Source organism: Panulirus ornatus, chromosome 40, assembly GCF_036320965.1.
Source record: "Panulirus ornatus isolate Po-2019 chromosome 40, ASM3632096v1, whole genome shotgun sequence".
Taxonomy (NCBI): Eukaryota; Metazoa; Arthropoda; class Malacostraca; order Decapoda; family Palinuridae; genus Panulirus; species Panulirus ornatus.
In genome coordinates this window covers 2,866,425-2,884,720 of record NC_092263.1, presented here as the reverse complement: position 1 = coordinate 2,884,720, position 18,296 = coordinate 2,866,425, and the positions used below count along the sequence as shown (strand labels likewise).

General features: G+C 41.9%; 1 protein-coding gene across 2 annotated transcripts in view; it reads right to left on the bottom strand.

The window, feature by feature from the left end:
- LOC139761306 (glycerol-3-phosphate acyltransferase 3-like) overlaps positions 1-18,296 on the bottom strand; it is a 40,105-nt gene that overhangs the window by 10,312 nt on the left and 11,497 nt on the right. For both annotated transcript variants that reach the window (XM_071685354.1, XM_071685355.1), the window contains exons 2-5: positions 2,866-3,148; positions 1,655-1,828; positions 665-913; positions 270-372 (exon numbers count right to left, since the gene is read on the bottom strand). In XM_071685354.1, the coding sequence (XP_071541455.1) occupies positions 270-372; positions 665-913; positions 1,655-1,828; positions 2,866-3,125 (786 nt within the window). In that variant the 5' untranslated portion in view covers positions 3,126-3,148. The remainder of the gene's footprint in view (positions 1-269; positions 373-664; positions 914-1,654; positions 1,829-2,865; positions 3,149-18,296) is intronic.

Here is an 18,296-nt window from a genome sequence, read left to right as displayed (position 1 = left end):
AAGCAGAAGTTAACACCTATAAGCTGCCATGTTAAGTTGGTTATACCACAAAGCCACTCGATGCCCAGAATTTAGTATAACATAGCTGGTCCACGTTACCTTATCATAGCACTGGTCGGTGGCCAGGACCTACCATATCATAGCACTGGTCGGTGGCCAGGACCTACCATATCATAGCACTGGTCGGTGGCCAGGACCTACCATATCATAGCACTGGTCGGTGGCCAGGACCTACCATATCATAGCACTGGTCGGTGGCCAGGACCTACCATATCATAGCACTGGTCGGTGGCCAGGACCATGGAGTCAATGGGCGAGGTGTGGTTGGCCACTGCTATACCATGGCTCGGTCGATTCTCTTTGTTGTGGAACCTGTGGAGAGTCGAAGGCAACAATAACAAGACCCTCGCTGTTCGGCAACGGATTCCGGATTATCGGAGGGGGTGAATCCGGAATTTCGGATAATTCCGGATTTTAGAGACGTGAGGTTTCAAAACGTACATAATCTAAAAGAAAATGGTTTGTATTCGACCTATTGAAGTACATAGGTTATATTTCACATACGAAGGCAAGATAAGGCTTAAAGGGAGGCTCCAGGCAAACTTCTGGGACTAAATATAGAGAGAGAGAGAAAGAGAGAGACTCGAACCTGCGCCCTCAGTACCTGGCGACGACGGAGATGGACCCGGCTACGAAGTCAAAACCCCAGGTGATGACCCGGGCGTTGAGGCGCCTCTTGAAGTCGCTCTCCGGCAGGAGGCCGACGCCGGTGCAGAGGAGGACGAGGAGGCTTAAGCTCAGGAAGAGCACTAGGACCCGCATGGGGAAGAGGAGCAGGTACCGGATGACCAGCCCGGCCGCCCAGAACACCGTCAGGGAGGGGCTGGTACGCAGGTACTGCTGACGCTTTGTTCTGGCGACGAGGTAAGTTTTGGTCTGAGTTTGTATATGGGCAGCCGACGTGGCTTTGGACACTATAGGGGTCCAGGTGAAGCCATGGCAACTGACGTGGTGAAATAATTGTATAAAAAAAGAGATAATTCATTAGCTTTAGAGAGATTTAGACGTTTTGTTTAGGTAAATAATGATGGGAGAACCAGAGGACAAAGGGGATCTATAATAAGGAGAGCGGAGGGGAAAGTACTAGTAACAAGCGAATCAGAAGTGAACTAGAGATCTAATGAGGATTTCGATAGGGTGGCGGATGTTATCTTCATGGTAGAAGGTGGCGTAAGGAATATGAGGGTTATCGCGAAGGACGAGATGAAAAGAGAGGAGGTAGTGAAAGCCTTCCGTAAGACGAGGTGCGGCAGGAATGATATGGGTTGCAATAGAGTTTCTCAAAAAGAAAAAAAAAAATGGTTTCATATTGTTGATTGTTTCTGGTTTTGTCAGGCTATTCGACGTTTGTATATTCCAATGTGAGGCGCCTGAGGATAGGTAGAACCAGAGTGTGGAAGAGCAATATTTTGTAGTACCATCCGCCATAATTATACGTAAGAATATATTCACTAATGTGTGTGTGTGTGTGTGTGTGTGTGTGTGTGTGTGTGTGTGTGTGTGTGTAGCGAGATGTTAAGAGTTGCCAGATTTCACTTGCCTCACTTTGCCAGGAGCAACGTAACCCACCCACTGCGCACGTACTCCTACCTACCTGGAGAGCATATTCCAGGTGCGCAGCTCGGCGGAGGTGAAGCTCCTGCTGACGCAGTCCTGCACGACGGCCCTCATGCCCGCCGCCAGGTAGGGCATCGAGTCCTGGAACCCGAAGGATCCCACGGTCGAATCGAAACCCTTGACCTGTGGCGCCTCCGGACAGATCACAACACTGCCAGTGGCGGAATGAGAGGCGCAAGATAACACAGCAATTATCCAACTTCGAGGGTCATTATAGAATACACATGTGACCCCTGCAATTGTATCATGCAACTGCAAATGGACTATTGGTCATTATAAGTCATTATGCTCATAGAAGAAACATCTGCAATTGTGTCATGTGAGGACAGCAACTGTGAAAATATGGCACAGACTGGAAACTGCAAATAATCAATGTACAAATAAATGAAATACTGTATGTACGAGGGTCGCACATCCTGTCTCTGTGAAACAGAAGAAAACGGGTATTTTGAGAAATTGAAATCGTGTATATTTCTGAGTATAAATATTTTATTTCATATTGATAACTTAAGGAAAAATGAAATCGATAGGACATTTATCATATACGTAGATGGATCCTTACTTGTCACACAAATGCAAATCAAACAAGAAAACAAATTCACGGTATTTGAATGGAAGAAAAAAACATGAAATGACAATTGATTTCTCTGATTTCTGAATCAGATTCACTTTTTTCTTTATACAACCTGACATGTTGGTCAGACAGGTAACTCCCAATGTGATTTAGTTATCATATACTTTCTATGGAAATTTAATTTCTTGTGTGGAAAGCTTACAGTAATCAGAGAATAATTTCCTCTAAAATTCAATTTCTTCCAAATATCAGGAACTTATAAATTTCACATGATTTCAGCTTACGTGCTCAGAAAGCCTACAGCAGCGGGGGAACTTGACTTCAGAATTGCATCACAGAGGAATATCTACACAATTAAATTACATTTGAATCAAATCAAGACTTGAAAGTGTGGATGAAAATACTATGGAGAAGCAGACAGTGTGACAAGACTACAGACACGCCAACATTAGGTGTCACATAGAAGCCAATATAAGACTTCCAAGAAGCCTGTCCGAAGAGATTTTTAACAATATCCTGAGCATCAGATGTCGACTTCCCTCACTGCACCATAGAACATTAGGTATGACTAGAGGCGTCTGGATACTGAAGGGGTACAACGAAGCCGTCCCTACCTTTCGTCAACGGGTTCTTGTTCCTCCTCCAGGGGCGCTTCATCGGCCAGTTCGGCGGCAGCGAACTGGAAGACGCGATCCAGCAGCGCCACATACTTCTTCCTGAGCCTCAGCCTGCGGCCGACGGAGGCTACCAGCAGTAGGCAGAAGAAGACTATCCTCTGGCCCCAGATGATGTAGGGCAGGAGAGCCTCCCACACCCCATACGACAACAGGAGCGACTCGTAGCTGGCCCGTAGCAAGCCTAGGCTCCACTCCATCCTCACCGTAGCCACAACGCTGTCTACACAGTAGAGAGATGTCTCGTTTATTTTGCTATTTCTGGAGTAGGACTACTTTGTTCATGATAGATTTGAGTGTTAATTTGACCGATAGTCACTGAATTTCACGTCCAAGTAACTCAAAAACATAGAATGTGTTCGTACATACCACTCTTGAGCTTTTTCAATGTTATCTCCGCGAGTTCGTCACCTCACACCCCCTCACCTCTTCCCACCCGACCCCCACCAAACCCTGGAGATGCGCCAACCTTCTGGCAACTGAGGCCTTACGTATCTAACTTTTCGCCTCTTTTATTTTCCACGGATAAAACTTATCTGGCCCTGCCGTTTTATTTACTTTAATGCCATGTAGTGCTGATACCATGTCTTCAACTTTCATATCAGGAAGTTGTTGAACGTTTTCTTCTCTAGCAGTGGAATTAGATTTGGAAAAGGAACTGCCTTTAACTGTGAATACAGATAAGTAAAAATCATTTGACGTCTTTGCCGTGGCTTCGTTGTCTTGAATCGAAGTCGTTTTCCGTAATTAGTGGACCAATTCCCTATGATAAAAGTCTGTCTAGCTGATGACATAGAACTCCTCAGTTTCTTTTGCTATGTTCAGCAACATACGCTTCATAATGACGTTTACCATGACAAATAAGTCTTTTACAGTTTTTTACTTAAGTTTACATAACAGTACTTTATAATGATCGTTATTGGTCGCTCTATGCTTATGATCTCCATTCTTAGACAACAGGCACTAATTTGTTTCATCATTCCACCACTCAGGCTCATTTTGGAAGAGGACCATCTACGCTCTATGTATTTAGCATATATGTTCCGTCTAATGCCTTGAAAGTTTTACGGAAGCTTTTCCAAGCTACGTCCATATCATTTTCATTGACAGTATCATTACAAATTTGCCTATCATGAGCAATTCGAAGATCATTCAAACATTTAAGTCTAAAAAATTTGATGTTTTTCGTCTCATGTTGACCAGCATAACAGGCAGTGTTCAAAGTTAGCTCAAGGATAATTTGTCGGTCATCACACGTAGGAAAGCCTTTCCTTCTGTTTCAACGTCATTCATGAGATCTTCACATCTAGCAAAAACCATTTTTGTCTTTATGGCCTCGTCGCAAGGAGGCTCCTCAGCTAATTGTATTAGCGCACTGCCCCTGGAAATTAAGTGGGGTGCATGTAAATTGATCCTGATGTTATATTCTTACGAAGTTTATCTTTAATTTCTAAAGAGAAAAGAAAATGAAGTTCGTATCGTCAACAACAACAGTTTTCAGCGTAGGAATAAGATGTGATTTAAAAAAGAGGAAAAACGCTATTTGCCCTATCACTGTTAGATAGAATGTACGCTGGCATTGTGCATTTGGCAAAGAAGACTTTGGCGTATGATATCGAACCAGGATTCAGAAATACGAATGATAGCAGTGTGGTAAGACCGAATATTTTCATGTACAACTGAAGCTTGTTGTGAAGAGTACTTAAGGATGGAAATCGGCCTATTCCACTTGGGCTGTTTTATAACCAGACTGCATTTGTAAACTTGCACCGAAGCCTACCAAAATGTGTCGATCCTATTTTCTTCAAGTAGAGTCCGTCCTTTATAAACATATAAGGATACATGTGGAAATCCTGACCCAAGTTGAGAAACTCGACTCCAAGTTAAGAGATTCGACTCCTTCTTGGACACAAAAGTTCGCTGATATTGAGACTTGAACACCTTCCTGAAGAAGGCGTCTCCGTTGCCCATCCTGGCCAGTTCCCGTGATACCAGTTTACTCATATTGTTACGAGAATTCTGAATCAGCCGATGATATGACTTCAACAGTTTTTCCAATCTCTCATTCAGGGAAGGAGAACGAGGAGACCAAACTGGAGATGGAAGGATGGAGTGAAAAAGATTTCAGCGATCGGCACCTGGATATACAGGATGGTGAGATGCACGCACGGGATAGAGTGAACTGGAACGGTGTGGTATATCGGGGTCGACGTGCTGTCAATGGATTGAACCAGGGCATGTGAAGCGTCTGGGGTAAACCACGGAAAGTTTTGTAGGGCCTGAATGTGAAAAGGGAGCTGTGGTTTCGGTGCATTATACATGACAGCTAGAGACTGAGTGTGAACGAATGTGGCCTTTCTTCGTCTGTTTCCTGGCGCTACCTTGCTAACGCAGGGGATGGCGATCAGGTGTGGGGAATGAGAAAAAATGTACATGCTATCTATTTTTTTTACTACATTCATTTGTGCTGTTTCCTGTGGGGCGGGGTAGCGTCGAGAATGGATGAAGGCAAGCAAGAGTATCTACATATGTGTATATATATTGCAATAGTTCACAGTGGTGTGCGTGACCTAGTATTTGCTGATAACCAACTGTGTGTGTGTGTATATATATATATATATATATATATATATATATATGGGATAGGGGAGAAAGAATACTTCCCATGTATTCCCTGCGTGTCGTAGAAGGCGACCAAAAGGGGAGGGAGCGGGGGGCTGGAAATCCTCCCCTCTCGGTTTTTAATTTTCCAAAAGAGGGAACAGAGAAGGGTGCCAGGTAAGGATATTCCCTCAAAGGTCCAGTCCTCTGTTGTTAACGCTACCTCGCTAACGCGGGAAATGGCGAATAGTATGAAAGAAAATATATATATATATATATATATATATATATATATATATATATATATATATATATATATATATATATATATATTTTTTTTTTTTTTTTTTTTTTTATACCTCGTCGCTGTCTCCCGCGTTTGCGAGGTAGCGCAACGAAACAGACGAAAGAAATGGCCCAACCCCCCCCCCCCCCCCCCATACACATGTACATACATACGTCCACACACGCAAATATACATACCTACACAGCTTTCCATGGTTTACCCCGGACGCTTCACATGCCTTGATTCAATCCACTGACAGCACGTCAACCCCTGTATACCACATCGCTCCAATTCACTCTATTCCTTGCCCTCCTTTCACCCTCCTGCATGTTCAGGCCCCGATCACACAAAATCCTTTTCACTCCATCTTTCCACCTCCAATTTGGTCTCCCTCTTCTCCTCGTTCCCTCCACCTCCGACACATATATCCTCTTGGTCAATCTTTCCTCACTCATTCTCTCCATGTGCCCAAACCATTTCAAAACACCCTCTTCTGCTCTCTCAACCACGCTCTTTTTATTTCCACACATCTCTCTTACCCTTACGTTACTTACTCGATCAAACCACCTCACACCACACATTGTCCTCAAACATCTCATTTCCAGCACATCCATCCTCCCGCGCACAACTCTATCCATAGCCCACGCCTCGCAACCATACAACATTGTTGGAACCACTATTCCTTCAAACATACCCATATATACATATATATATATATATATATATATATATATATATATATATATATATATATATATATATATATATATATATATATATATATATGTATATATATATATATATATATATTTTTTTTTTTTTTTTTTTTTTTTTTTTTTTTATACTTTGTCGCTGTCTCCCGCGTTTGCGAGGTAGCGCAAGGAAACAGACGAAAGAAATGGCCCAACCCCCCCCATACACATGTACATACACACGTCCACACACGCAAATATACATACCTACACAGCTTTCCATGGTTTACCCCAGACGCTTCACATGCCTTGATTCAATCCACTGACAGCACGTCAACCCCTGTATACCACATCGCTCCAATTCACTCTATTCCTTGCCCTCCTTTCACCCTCCTGCATGTTCAGGCCCCGATCACACAAAATCCTTTTCACTCCATCTTTCCACCTCCAATTTGGTCTCCCTCTTCTCCTCGTTCCCTCCACCTCCGACACATATATCCTCTTGGTCAATCTTTCCTCACTCATTCTCTCCATGTGCCCAAACCACTTCAAAACACCCTCTTCTGCTCTCTCAACCACGCTCTTTTTATTTCCACACATCTCTCTTACCCTTACGTTACTTACTCGATCAAACCACCTCACACCACACATTGTCCTCAAACATCTCATTTCCAGCACATCCATCCTCCTACGCACAACTCTATCCATAGCCCATGCCTCGCAACCATACAACATTGTTGGAACTACTATTCCTTCAAACATACCCATTTTTGCTTTCCGGGATAATGTTCTCGACTTCCACACATTTTTCAAGGCTCCCAAAATTTTCGCCCCCTCCCCCACCCTATGATCCACTTCCGCTTCCATGGTTCCATCCGCTGACAGATCCACTCCCAGATATCTAAAACACTTCACTTCCTCCAGCCTCTCACCATTCAAACTCACCTCCCAATTGACTTGACCCTCAACCCTACTGTACCTAATAACCTTGCTCTTATTGACATTTACTCTTAACTTTCTTCTTCCACACACTTTACCAAACTCCGTCACCAGCTTCTGCAGTTTCTCACATGAATCCGCCACCAGCGCTGTATCATCAGCGAACAACAACTGACTCACTTCCCAAGCTCTCTCATCCCCAACAGACTTCATACTTGCCCCTCTTTCCAAAACTCTTGCAGAGGTATAAGTTTGTTGAGTATTCCTGGTAAATTATATGGGAGGGTATTGATTGAGAGGGTGAAGGCATGTACAGAGCATCAGATTGGGGAAGAGCAGTGTGGTTTCAGAAGTGGTAGAGGATGTGTGGATCAGGTGTTTGCTTTGAAGAATGTATGTGAGAAATACTTAGAAAAGCAAATGGATTTGTATGTAGCATTTATGGATCTGGAGAAGGCATATGATAGAGTTGATAGAGATGCTCTGTGGAAGGTATTAAGAATATATGGTGTGGGAGGAAAGTTGTTAGAAGCAGTGAAAAGTTTTTATCGAGGATGTAAGGCATGTGTACGTGTAGGAAGAGAGGAAAGTGATTGGTTCTCAGTGAATGTAGGTTTGCGGCAGGGGTGTGTGATGTCTCCATGGTTGTTTAATTTGTTTATGGATGGGGTTGTTAGGGAGGTAAATGCAAGAGTTTTGGATATATATATATATATATATATATATATATATATATATATATATATATATATATATATATATATTTTTTTTTTTTTTTTTTTTTTATACTTTGTCGCTGTCTCCCGCGTTTGCGAGGTAGCCCCCCCCCCCCCATACACATGTACATACACACGTCCACACACGCAAATATACATACCTACACAGCTTTCCATGGTTTACCCCAGACGCTTCACATGCCGTGATTCAATCCACTGACAGCACGTCAACCCCTGTATACCACATGACTCCAATTCACTCTATTCCTTGCCCTCCTTTCACCCTCCTGCATGTTCAGGCCCCGATCACACAAAATCTTTTTCACTCCATCTTTCCACCTCCAATTTGGTCTCCCTCTTCTCCTCGTTCCCTCCACCTCCGACACATATATCCTCTTGGTCAATCTCTCCTCACTCATTCTCTCCATGTGCCCAAACCATTTCAAAACACCCTCTTCTGCTCTCTCAACCACGCTCTTTTTATTTCCACACATCTCTCTTACCCTTACGTTACTTACTCGATCAAACCACCTCACACCACACATTGTCCTCAAACATCTCATTTCCAGCACATCCATCCTCCTGCGCACATCTCTATCCATAGCCCACGCCTCGCAACCATACAACATTGTTGGAACCACTATTCCCTCAAACATACCCATTTTCGCTTTCCGAGATAATGTTCTCGACTTCCACACATTTTTCAAGGCTCCCAAAATTTTCGCCCCCTCCCCCACCCTATGATCCACTTCCGCTTCCATGGTTCCATCCGCTGACAGATCCACTCCCAGATATCTAAAACACTTCACTTCCTCCAGTTTTTCTCCATTCAAACTCACCTCCCAATTGACTTGACCCTCACCCCTACTGTACCTAATAACCTTGCTCTTATTCACATTTACTCTCAACTTTCTTCTTCCACACACTTTACCAAACTCAGTCACCAGCTTCTGCAGTTTCTCACATGAATCAGCCACCAGCGCTGTATCATCAGCGAACAACAACTGACTCACTTCCCAAGCTCTCTCATCCCCAACAGACTTCATACTTGCCCCTCTTTCCAGGACTCTTGCATTTACCTCCCTTACAACCCCATCCATAAACAAATTAAACAACCATGGAGACATCACACACCCCTGCCGCAAACCTACATTCACTGAGAACCAATCACTTTCCTCTCTTCCTACACGTACACATGCCTTACATCCTCGATAAAAACTTTTCACTGCTTCTAACAACTTGCCTCCCACACCATATATTCTTAATACCTTCCACAGAGCATCTCTATCAACTCTATCATATGCCTTCTCCAGATCCATAAATGCTACATACAAATCCATTTGCTTTTCTAAGTATTTCTCACATACATTCTTCAAAGCAAACACCTGATCCACACATCCTCTACCACTTCTGAAACCGCACTGCTCTTCCCCAATCTGATGCTCTGTACATGCCTTCACCCTCTCGATCAATACCCTCCCATATAATTTACCAGGAATACTCAACAAACTTATACCTCTGTAATTTGAGCACTCACTCTTATCCCCTTTGCCTTTGTACAATGGCACTATGCACGCATTCCGCCAATCCTCAGGCACCTCACCATGAGTCATACATACATTAAATAACCTTACCAACCAGTCAACAATACAGTCACCCCCTTTTTTAATAAATTCCACTGCAATACCATCCAAACCTGCTGCCTTGCCGGCTTTCATCTTCCGCAAAGCTTTTACTACCTCTTCTCTGTTTACCAAATCATTTTCCCTAACCCTCTCACTTTGCACACCACCTCGACCAAAACACCCTATATCTGCCACTCTGTCATCAGACACATTCAACAAACCTTCAAAATACTCATTCCATCTCCTTCTCACATCACCGCTACTTGTTATCACCTCCCCATTTGCGCCCTTCACTGAAGTTCCCATTTGCTCCCTTGTCTTACGCACCCTATTTACCTCCTTCCAGAACATCTTTTTATTCTCCCTAAAATTTACTGATACTGATATATATATATATATATATATATATATATATATATATATATATATATATATATATATATATATATATATATATATTGTTACGAACTCAATACTTATTCAGGCAAGGTCGCCAGTAACATATATGTTACAAATACTACTGACCCTTGTCTTGCAAGGACGTTATAGATTTATTGTTTCACAACGGGATAACACAATCATAAAGTTATGGGATTGAATTAAAAACCAGCATTACATTAAATCTACTTACAATAAAAGAAGTCAAGTGTACAAAGATAGGCACATAAATCAGGCATGAATCATTACGTTAACACTGAATATGAGTTTAACATTGAACATGAGTTAACATTGAACATGAGTTAACATTGAACATGAGTTAACATTTCAGATAAGATTTCAAGCCAGGAGATCCCTTTCTTGTGACACTTAGTTTACACTTGACGTGACACAATGAACTTCATCGTTACACTTATCTAAACCGGATGTAGCACAGCAAACACTTAGCTAAACCTGACGTGACATATTAGTAACGGGCTTATAGCACAACACTCGGGTAACGGGCTTATAACACAGCACTCGGGTAACGGGCTTATAACACAGCACTCGGGTAACGGGCTTATAACACAGCACTCGGGTAACGGGCTTATAACACAGCACTCGGGTAACGGGCTTATAACACAGCACTCGGGTAACGGGATCAAATCTCAGCGAGTGTAGTGGGTACAAGAAGACAAGCGTTCACCCTTGCTGCTATATAACCTTACATTTTGATTGGCTATGGAAATATAAACAATTCTTATTGGTTGGAGGGTCTCAGAGACTCGGCGTAGTCACACTATCGTCTTTTTTGCAAACGTCAGCAGCGATGACATACAGTGGTGAAATACCCCCGCAGCTGAGCCCGCCAAATGCTGGGTGGACAGAAACTCCGAGCCAGCCTCAGACATCACTCCTCACCCTGATAAGAAATAGCAACACAGCATACACGAGGACACACACACAAGTGTTCGTAACAAAATATATATATATATATATATATATATATATATATATATATATATATATATATATATATATATATATATATATATATAGTCTCCCCTATCCCTGGGGATAGGGGAGCTGAATGAGTGTGTTAGTGGTTTTGATACACAAGACCGGGTTATAGTGATGGGTGATTTGAATGCAAAGGTGAGTAATGTGGTAGTTGAGGGAACAATTGGTATACATGGGGTGTTCAGTGTTGTAAATGGAAATGGTGAAGAGCTTGTAGATTTATGTGCTGAAAAAGGACTGGTGATTGGGAATACCTGGTTTAAAAAGAGAGATATACATAAGTATACGTATGTAAGTAGGAGAGATGGCCAGAGAGCGTTATTGGATTACGTGTTAATTGATAGGCGCGCGAAAGAGAGACTTTTGGATGTTAGTGTGCTGAGAGGTGCAGCTGGAGGGATGTCTGATCATTATCTTGTGGAGGCGAAGGTGAAGATTTGTAGGGGTTTTCAGAAAAGAAGAGAGAATGTTGGGGTGAAGAGAGTGGTGAGAGTAAGTGAGCTTGAGAAGGAGACCTGTGTGAGGAAGTACCAGGAGAGACTGAGTACAGAATGGCAAAAAGGTGAGAACAAAGGAGGTAAGGGGAGTGGGGGAGGAATGGGATGTATTTAGGGAAGCAGTGATGGCTTGCGCAAAAGATGCTTGTGGCATGAGAAGCGTGGGAGGTGGGTTGATTAGAGAGGCTAGTGAGTGGTGGGATGAAGAAGTAAGATTATTAGTGAAAGAGAAGAGAGAAGCATTTGGACGATTTTTGCAGGGAAAAAATGCAAATGAGTGGGAGATGTATAAAAGAAAGAGGCAGGAGGTCAAGAGAAAGGTGCAAGAGGTGAAAAAGAGGGCAAATGAGAGTTGGGGTTAGAGAGTATCAATAAATTTTAGGGATAATAAAAAGATGTTTTGGAAGGAGGTAAATAAAGTGCGTAAGACAAGGGAGCAAATGGGAACTTCAGTGAAGGGGGCTAATGGGGAGGTGATAACAAGTAGTGGTGATGTGAGAAGGAGATGGAGTGAGTATATTGAAGGTTTGTTGAATGCGTTTGATGATAGAGTGGCAGATATAGGGTGTTTTGGTCGAGATGGTGTGCAAAGTGAGAGGGTTAGGGAAAATGATTTGGTAAACAGAGAAGAGATAGTAAAAGCTTTGCAGAAGATGAAAGCCTGCAAGGCAGCAGGTTTGGATGGTATTTCAGTGGAATATATAAAAAAGGGGATGACTGCATTGTTGACTGGTAGGTAAGGTTATTTAATGTATGTATGATTCATGGTGAAGTGCCTGAGGATTGGCGGAATGCTTGCATAGTTCCATTGTACAAAGGCAAAGGGGATAAGAGTGAGTGCTGAAATTACAGAGGTATAAGTTTGTTGAGTATTCCTGGTAAATTATATGGTAGGGTATTCATTGAGAGGGTAAAGGCACGTACAGAGCATCAGATTCGGGAAGAGCAGTGTGGTTTCAGAAGTGGTAGAGGATGTGTGGATCAGGTGTTTGCTTTGAAGAATGTATGTGAGAAATACTTAGAAAAGCAAATGGATTTGTATGTAGCATTTATGGATCTGGAGAAGGCATATGATAGAGTTGATAGAGATGCTCTGTGGAAGGTATTAAGAATATATGGTGGGGGAGGCAAGTTGTTAGAAGCAGTGAAAAGTTTTTATCGAGGATGTAAGGCATGCGTACGTGTAGGAAGAGAGGAAAGTGATTGGTTCTCAGTGAATGTAGGTTTGCGGCAGGTGTGTGTGTGATGTCTCCATGGTTGTTTAATTTGTTAATGGATGGGGTTGTTAGGGAGGTGAATGCAAGAGTTTTGGAAAGAGGGGCAAGTATGCAGTCTGTTGTGGATGAGAGAGCTTGGGAAGTGAGTCAGTTGTTGTTTGCTGATGATACAGGGCTGGTGGCTGATTCATGTGAGAAACTGCAGGTGGTGACTGAGTTTGGCAAAGTGTGTGAAAGAAGAAGAAAGAAGAAGGTTAAGAGTAAATGTGAATAAGAGCAAGGTTATTAGGTACAGTAGGGTTGAGGGTCAAGTCAATTGGGAGGTAAGTTTGAATGGAGAAAAACTGGAGGAAGTAAAGTGTTTTAGATATCTGGGAGTGGATCTAGCAGCGGATGGAACCATGGAAGCGGAAGTGAATCTTAGGGTGGGGGAGGGGGCGAAAATTCTGGGAGCCTTGAAGAATGTTTGGATGTCGAGAACATTATCTCGGTAAGCAAAAATGGGTATGTTTGAAGGAATAGTGGTACCAACAATGTTGTATGGTTGCGAGGCGTGGGCTATGGATAGAGTTGTGCGCAGGAGGATGGATGTGCTGGAAATGAGATGTATGAGGACAATATGTGGTGTGAGGTGGTTTGATCGAGTAGATAATGAAAGGGTAAGAGAGATGTATGGAAACAAAAAGAGTGTGGTTGAGAGAGCAGAAGGTGTTTTGAAATGGTTTGGTCACATGGAGAAAATGAGTGAGGAAAGATTGACGAAGAGGATATATGTGTCAGAGGTAGAAGGAACGAGAAGTGGGAGACCAAATTGGAGGTCGAAAGATGGAGTGAAAAGATTTTGAGTGATCGGGGCCTGAACATGCAGGAGGGTGAAAGGCATGCAAGGAATAGAGTGAATTGGAACGATGTGGTATACCGGGGTCGACGTGCTGTCAATGGATTGAACCAGGGCATATGAAGCGTCTGGGGTAAACCATGGAAAGTTGTGTGGGGCCTGGATGTGGAAAGGGAGCTGTGGTTTCGGTGCATTATTACATGACAGCTAGAGACTGAGTGTGAACGAATGGGGCCTTTGTTGTCTTTTCCTAGCGCTACCTTGCACACATGAGGGGGGGAAGGGGTTGTTATTTCATGTGTGGAGAGGTGGCGATGGGGATGGATAAAGGCAGACAGTATGAATTATGTACATGTGTATATATGTATATGTCTGTGTGTGTGTATATATATATATATATATATATATATATATATATATATATATATATATATATATATATATATATATATATATGTGTGTGTGTGTGTGTGTGTGTGTACACTGAGATGTATAGGTATGTATATTTGCGTGTGTGGACGTGTATGTATATACATGTGTATGTGGGTGGGTTAGGCCATTCTTTCGTCTGTTTCCTTGCGCTACCTCGCTAACGCGGGAGACAGTGACAAAGCAAAATAAATAAATAAATGAATATATATATATATATATATATATATATATATATATATATATATATATATATATATATATATATATATATATATATTCCTATGAGTCCACGGGGAAAATGAAACACGAAAAGTTCCCAAGTGCACTTTCGTGTAATAATCACATCATCAGGGGAGACACAAGGGAGAAATATAACAGTCAGTTGATATACATCGAAGAGAAGAAGCTAGGACGCCATTTGGTAAACATGTGATTGTCCAAAACATACAACGAGCGTTCATAAACTTATCATATTACAAATCTTATCAACAATAAACTTATCTAATTTGTATAGACCATCACTAATATTAAGATTATAATTCTTTGTGTATTTGATAACAGAAGATTCAATGATATTTCTCTTGGTAATAGAGTTAGAGTTAATAACTGAGATGACGTTACTCCAGTCAATACAGTGATCGTAGTCTTTAACATGAGTAAACAAGGCATTTGATTATTGTCCCGTTCTTATACTATATTTATGTTGCTTAAGTCTAACAGAAAGATCCTTACCTGTCTGACCAACATAAAATTCATCACAGTTTCCACAAGGCACTTTATAGATGCAACCAAGAGAATTTTCTGGTGAATTCCTGATTAAGATATTCTTTATAGTATTATTGTTGCTAAAGGCAACATTTACATTAAAGGATTTAAGCAACATGGGAAGCAAAGTGAAATTATTATTAGAAGGGAGAACTAAAAGATTCTTGGTGTCAATGGGAGGTTTGGGCTCAACTGTATAATATGATCTCTTTGCTAACTTAAGGGATTTATCAATGAAAGATCTAGGGTGCTTTAACTTAGATCCAATAGAATATATCTTCCCAAACTCATCATCAATAAACTCTGGACTGCAAATACGTAATGCTCTAAGGAACATAAATTGAAATGATGATAATTTAACTCTGTCATGTTGAGATGAGTAATAATGGATATATGAACATACATTGGTGGGTTTTCTGTGTATGCTAAACTTAAACTTGTTTCCTTGTCTATGATAAGTTTATGAACGCTCGTTGTATGTTTTGGACAATCACATGTTTACCAAATGGCGTCCTAGCTTCGTCTCTTCGATGTATATCAACTGACTGTTATATTTCTCTCTTGTGTCTCCCCTGATGATGTGATTATTACGCGAAAGTGCACTTGGGAACTTTTCGTGTTTCATTTTCCCCGTGGACTCATAGGAATATCTTGATCACGCGCAAAATTGTGATCCTTTCCACCAATATATATATATATAAATATATATATATATGTATATATATATATATATATATATATATATATATATATATATATATATATATATATATTTTATTTTGCTTTGTCGCTGTCTCCCGCGTTAGCGAGGTAGCGCAAGGAAACAGACATATATATATATATATATATATATATATATATATATATATATATATATATATATATATTTCTTTTTTTTCTTTCACGCTATTCGCCTTTTCCCACATTAGCGAGATAGCGTTAAGAACAGAGGACTGGGCCTTAGAGGGAATATCCTCACCTGACCCCCTTCTCTGTTCCTTCTTTTGGAAAAAAAAAAAAAGAGGGAAGGATATATATATAGGTGAGGATATATATATATATATATATATATATATATATATATATATATATATATATATATATATATATATATGTGTACGTGTAGGAAGAGAGGAAAGTGATTGGTTCTCAGTGAATGTAGGTTTGCGGCAGGGGTGTGTGATGTCTCCATGGTTGTTTAATTTGTTTATGGATGGGGTTGTTAGGGAGGTAAATGCAAGAGTCTTGGAAAGAGGGGCAAGTATGAAGTCTGTTGGGGATGAGAGAGCTTGGGAAGTGAGTCAGTTGTTGTTCGCTGATGATACAGCGCTGGTGGCGGATTCATGTGAGAAACTGCAGAAGCTGGTGACGGAGTTTGGTAAAGTGTGTGGAAGAAGAAAGTTAAGAGTAAATGTGAATAAGAGCAAGGTTATTAGGTACAGTAGGGTTGAGGGTCAAGTCAATTGGGAGGTGAATTTGAGTGGAGAAAAACCGGAGGAAGTGAAGTGTTTTAGATATCTGGGAGTGGATCTGTCAGCGGATGGAACCATGGAAGCGGAAGTGGATCATAGGGTGGGGGAGGGGGCGAAAATTTTGGGAGCCTTGAAAAATGTGTGGAAGTCGAGAACATTATCTCGGAAAGCAAAAATGGGTATGTTTGAAGGAATAGTGGTTCCAACAATGTTGTATGGTTGCGAGGCGTGGGCTATGGATAGAGTTGTGCGCAGGAGGATGGAGGTGCTGGAAATGAGATGTTTGAGGACAATGTGTGGTGTGAGGTGGTTTGATCGAGTAAGTATCGTAAGGGTAAGAGAGATGTGTGGAAATAAAAAGAGCGTGGTTGAGAGAGCAGAAGAGGGTGTTTTGAAATGGTTTGGGCACATGGAGAGAATGAGTGAGGAAAGATTGACCAAGAGGATATATGTGTCGGAGGTGGAGGGAACGAGGAGAAGAGGGAGACCAAATTGGAGGTGGAAAGATGGAGTGAAAAGGATTTTGTGTGATCGGGGCCTGAACATGCAGGAGGGTGAAAGGAGGGCAAGGAATAGAGTGAATTGGAGCGATGTGGTATACAGGGGTTGACGTGCTGTCAGTGGATTGAATCAAGGCATGTGAAGCGTCCGGGGTGGGCCATGGAAAGCTGTGTAGGTATGTATATTTGCGTGTGTGGACGTGTGTATGTACATGTGTATGGGGTGGGTTGGCCCATTTCTTTCGTCTGTTTCCTTGCGCTACCTCGCAACCGCGGGAGACAGCGACGAGGTATAAAAAAAAAAAAAAAAATATATATATATATATATATATATATATATATATATATATATATATATATATATATATGTGTGTGTGTGTGTGTGTGTGTGTGTGTGTGTGTGTGTACCAACTCGTAGGTGTATAGTGGGGGATGATAATTCATTGGTCCCAAACACGATGTGTTATCACCTGTGTGGAGAGCTAACACCCCCCCCCCCCCCCACACACACACACACAGAGTACGCTTGACAACAACTGATATCTGAGTTAACTGTTTTATTAATGTTGAATAATTACGTATTACATAATCTTATGTTTGAGGAGAGAGCTTCATCATATGAGGTTAAAGAAAATACCTGTGATGTCTTGTAGTTATGTCTTGCGTTGGATGAATGGGACAATACAAAGATATTTTTGTAACAGTTATTCTCTTTGGATATTGCAGTTTTGTGTTGACAAGCAGTGGCAGAAACCGTACCTAGTCGTAAACATTGTGTATGCGTTGATGCTGGACTGTTACATACCCGAAGTACTGCGTAATGTTCGTCTGAAAGCTTACATATGTGTAGAGTGAGAGTGGGATATAGAAACGCGAGTTACACATTTACTTGTTGATATGTACTACAGGAAAGTGCACCTCACGGTAGGTCCTGCTCCTACTAGCGTGAGAACAGGAAAAGATAGGTCGAGTTCGAAGTCTCGTGGTGCTTCTGCAGGAGAGGCGTGTCGTTGTTTGGTCTCGTTGTTACAGTAGGAGGGAGGTACGGTTGCCGAGGTTCCTTAAGTACTGCTCCTGCCGCTGGAGGAAGGAGGTATTGCCGAACTCCCGTGGCTATGACGTAGGAGGGGAGAAGCGGTGTTGATGTTCTCTGGTTGTGCTGCAGGAGGAAGACGAGGTTGCAGAACTCTCGTGGTTATACTGCAGGAGTGAGGAAGCGTCCCCGAGGTCCTCCCCAACGGTGCTAATGTTGCTGCTGGTGTGACGAGGCCAGGCCGGCCACGTCTCTGAGGACATTATCAAGTGGGGGCAGTACGCACTTGACGTGCGCAGCTGATCGACCGCCTCTTATAGC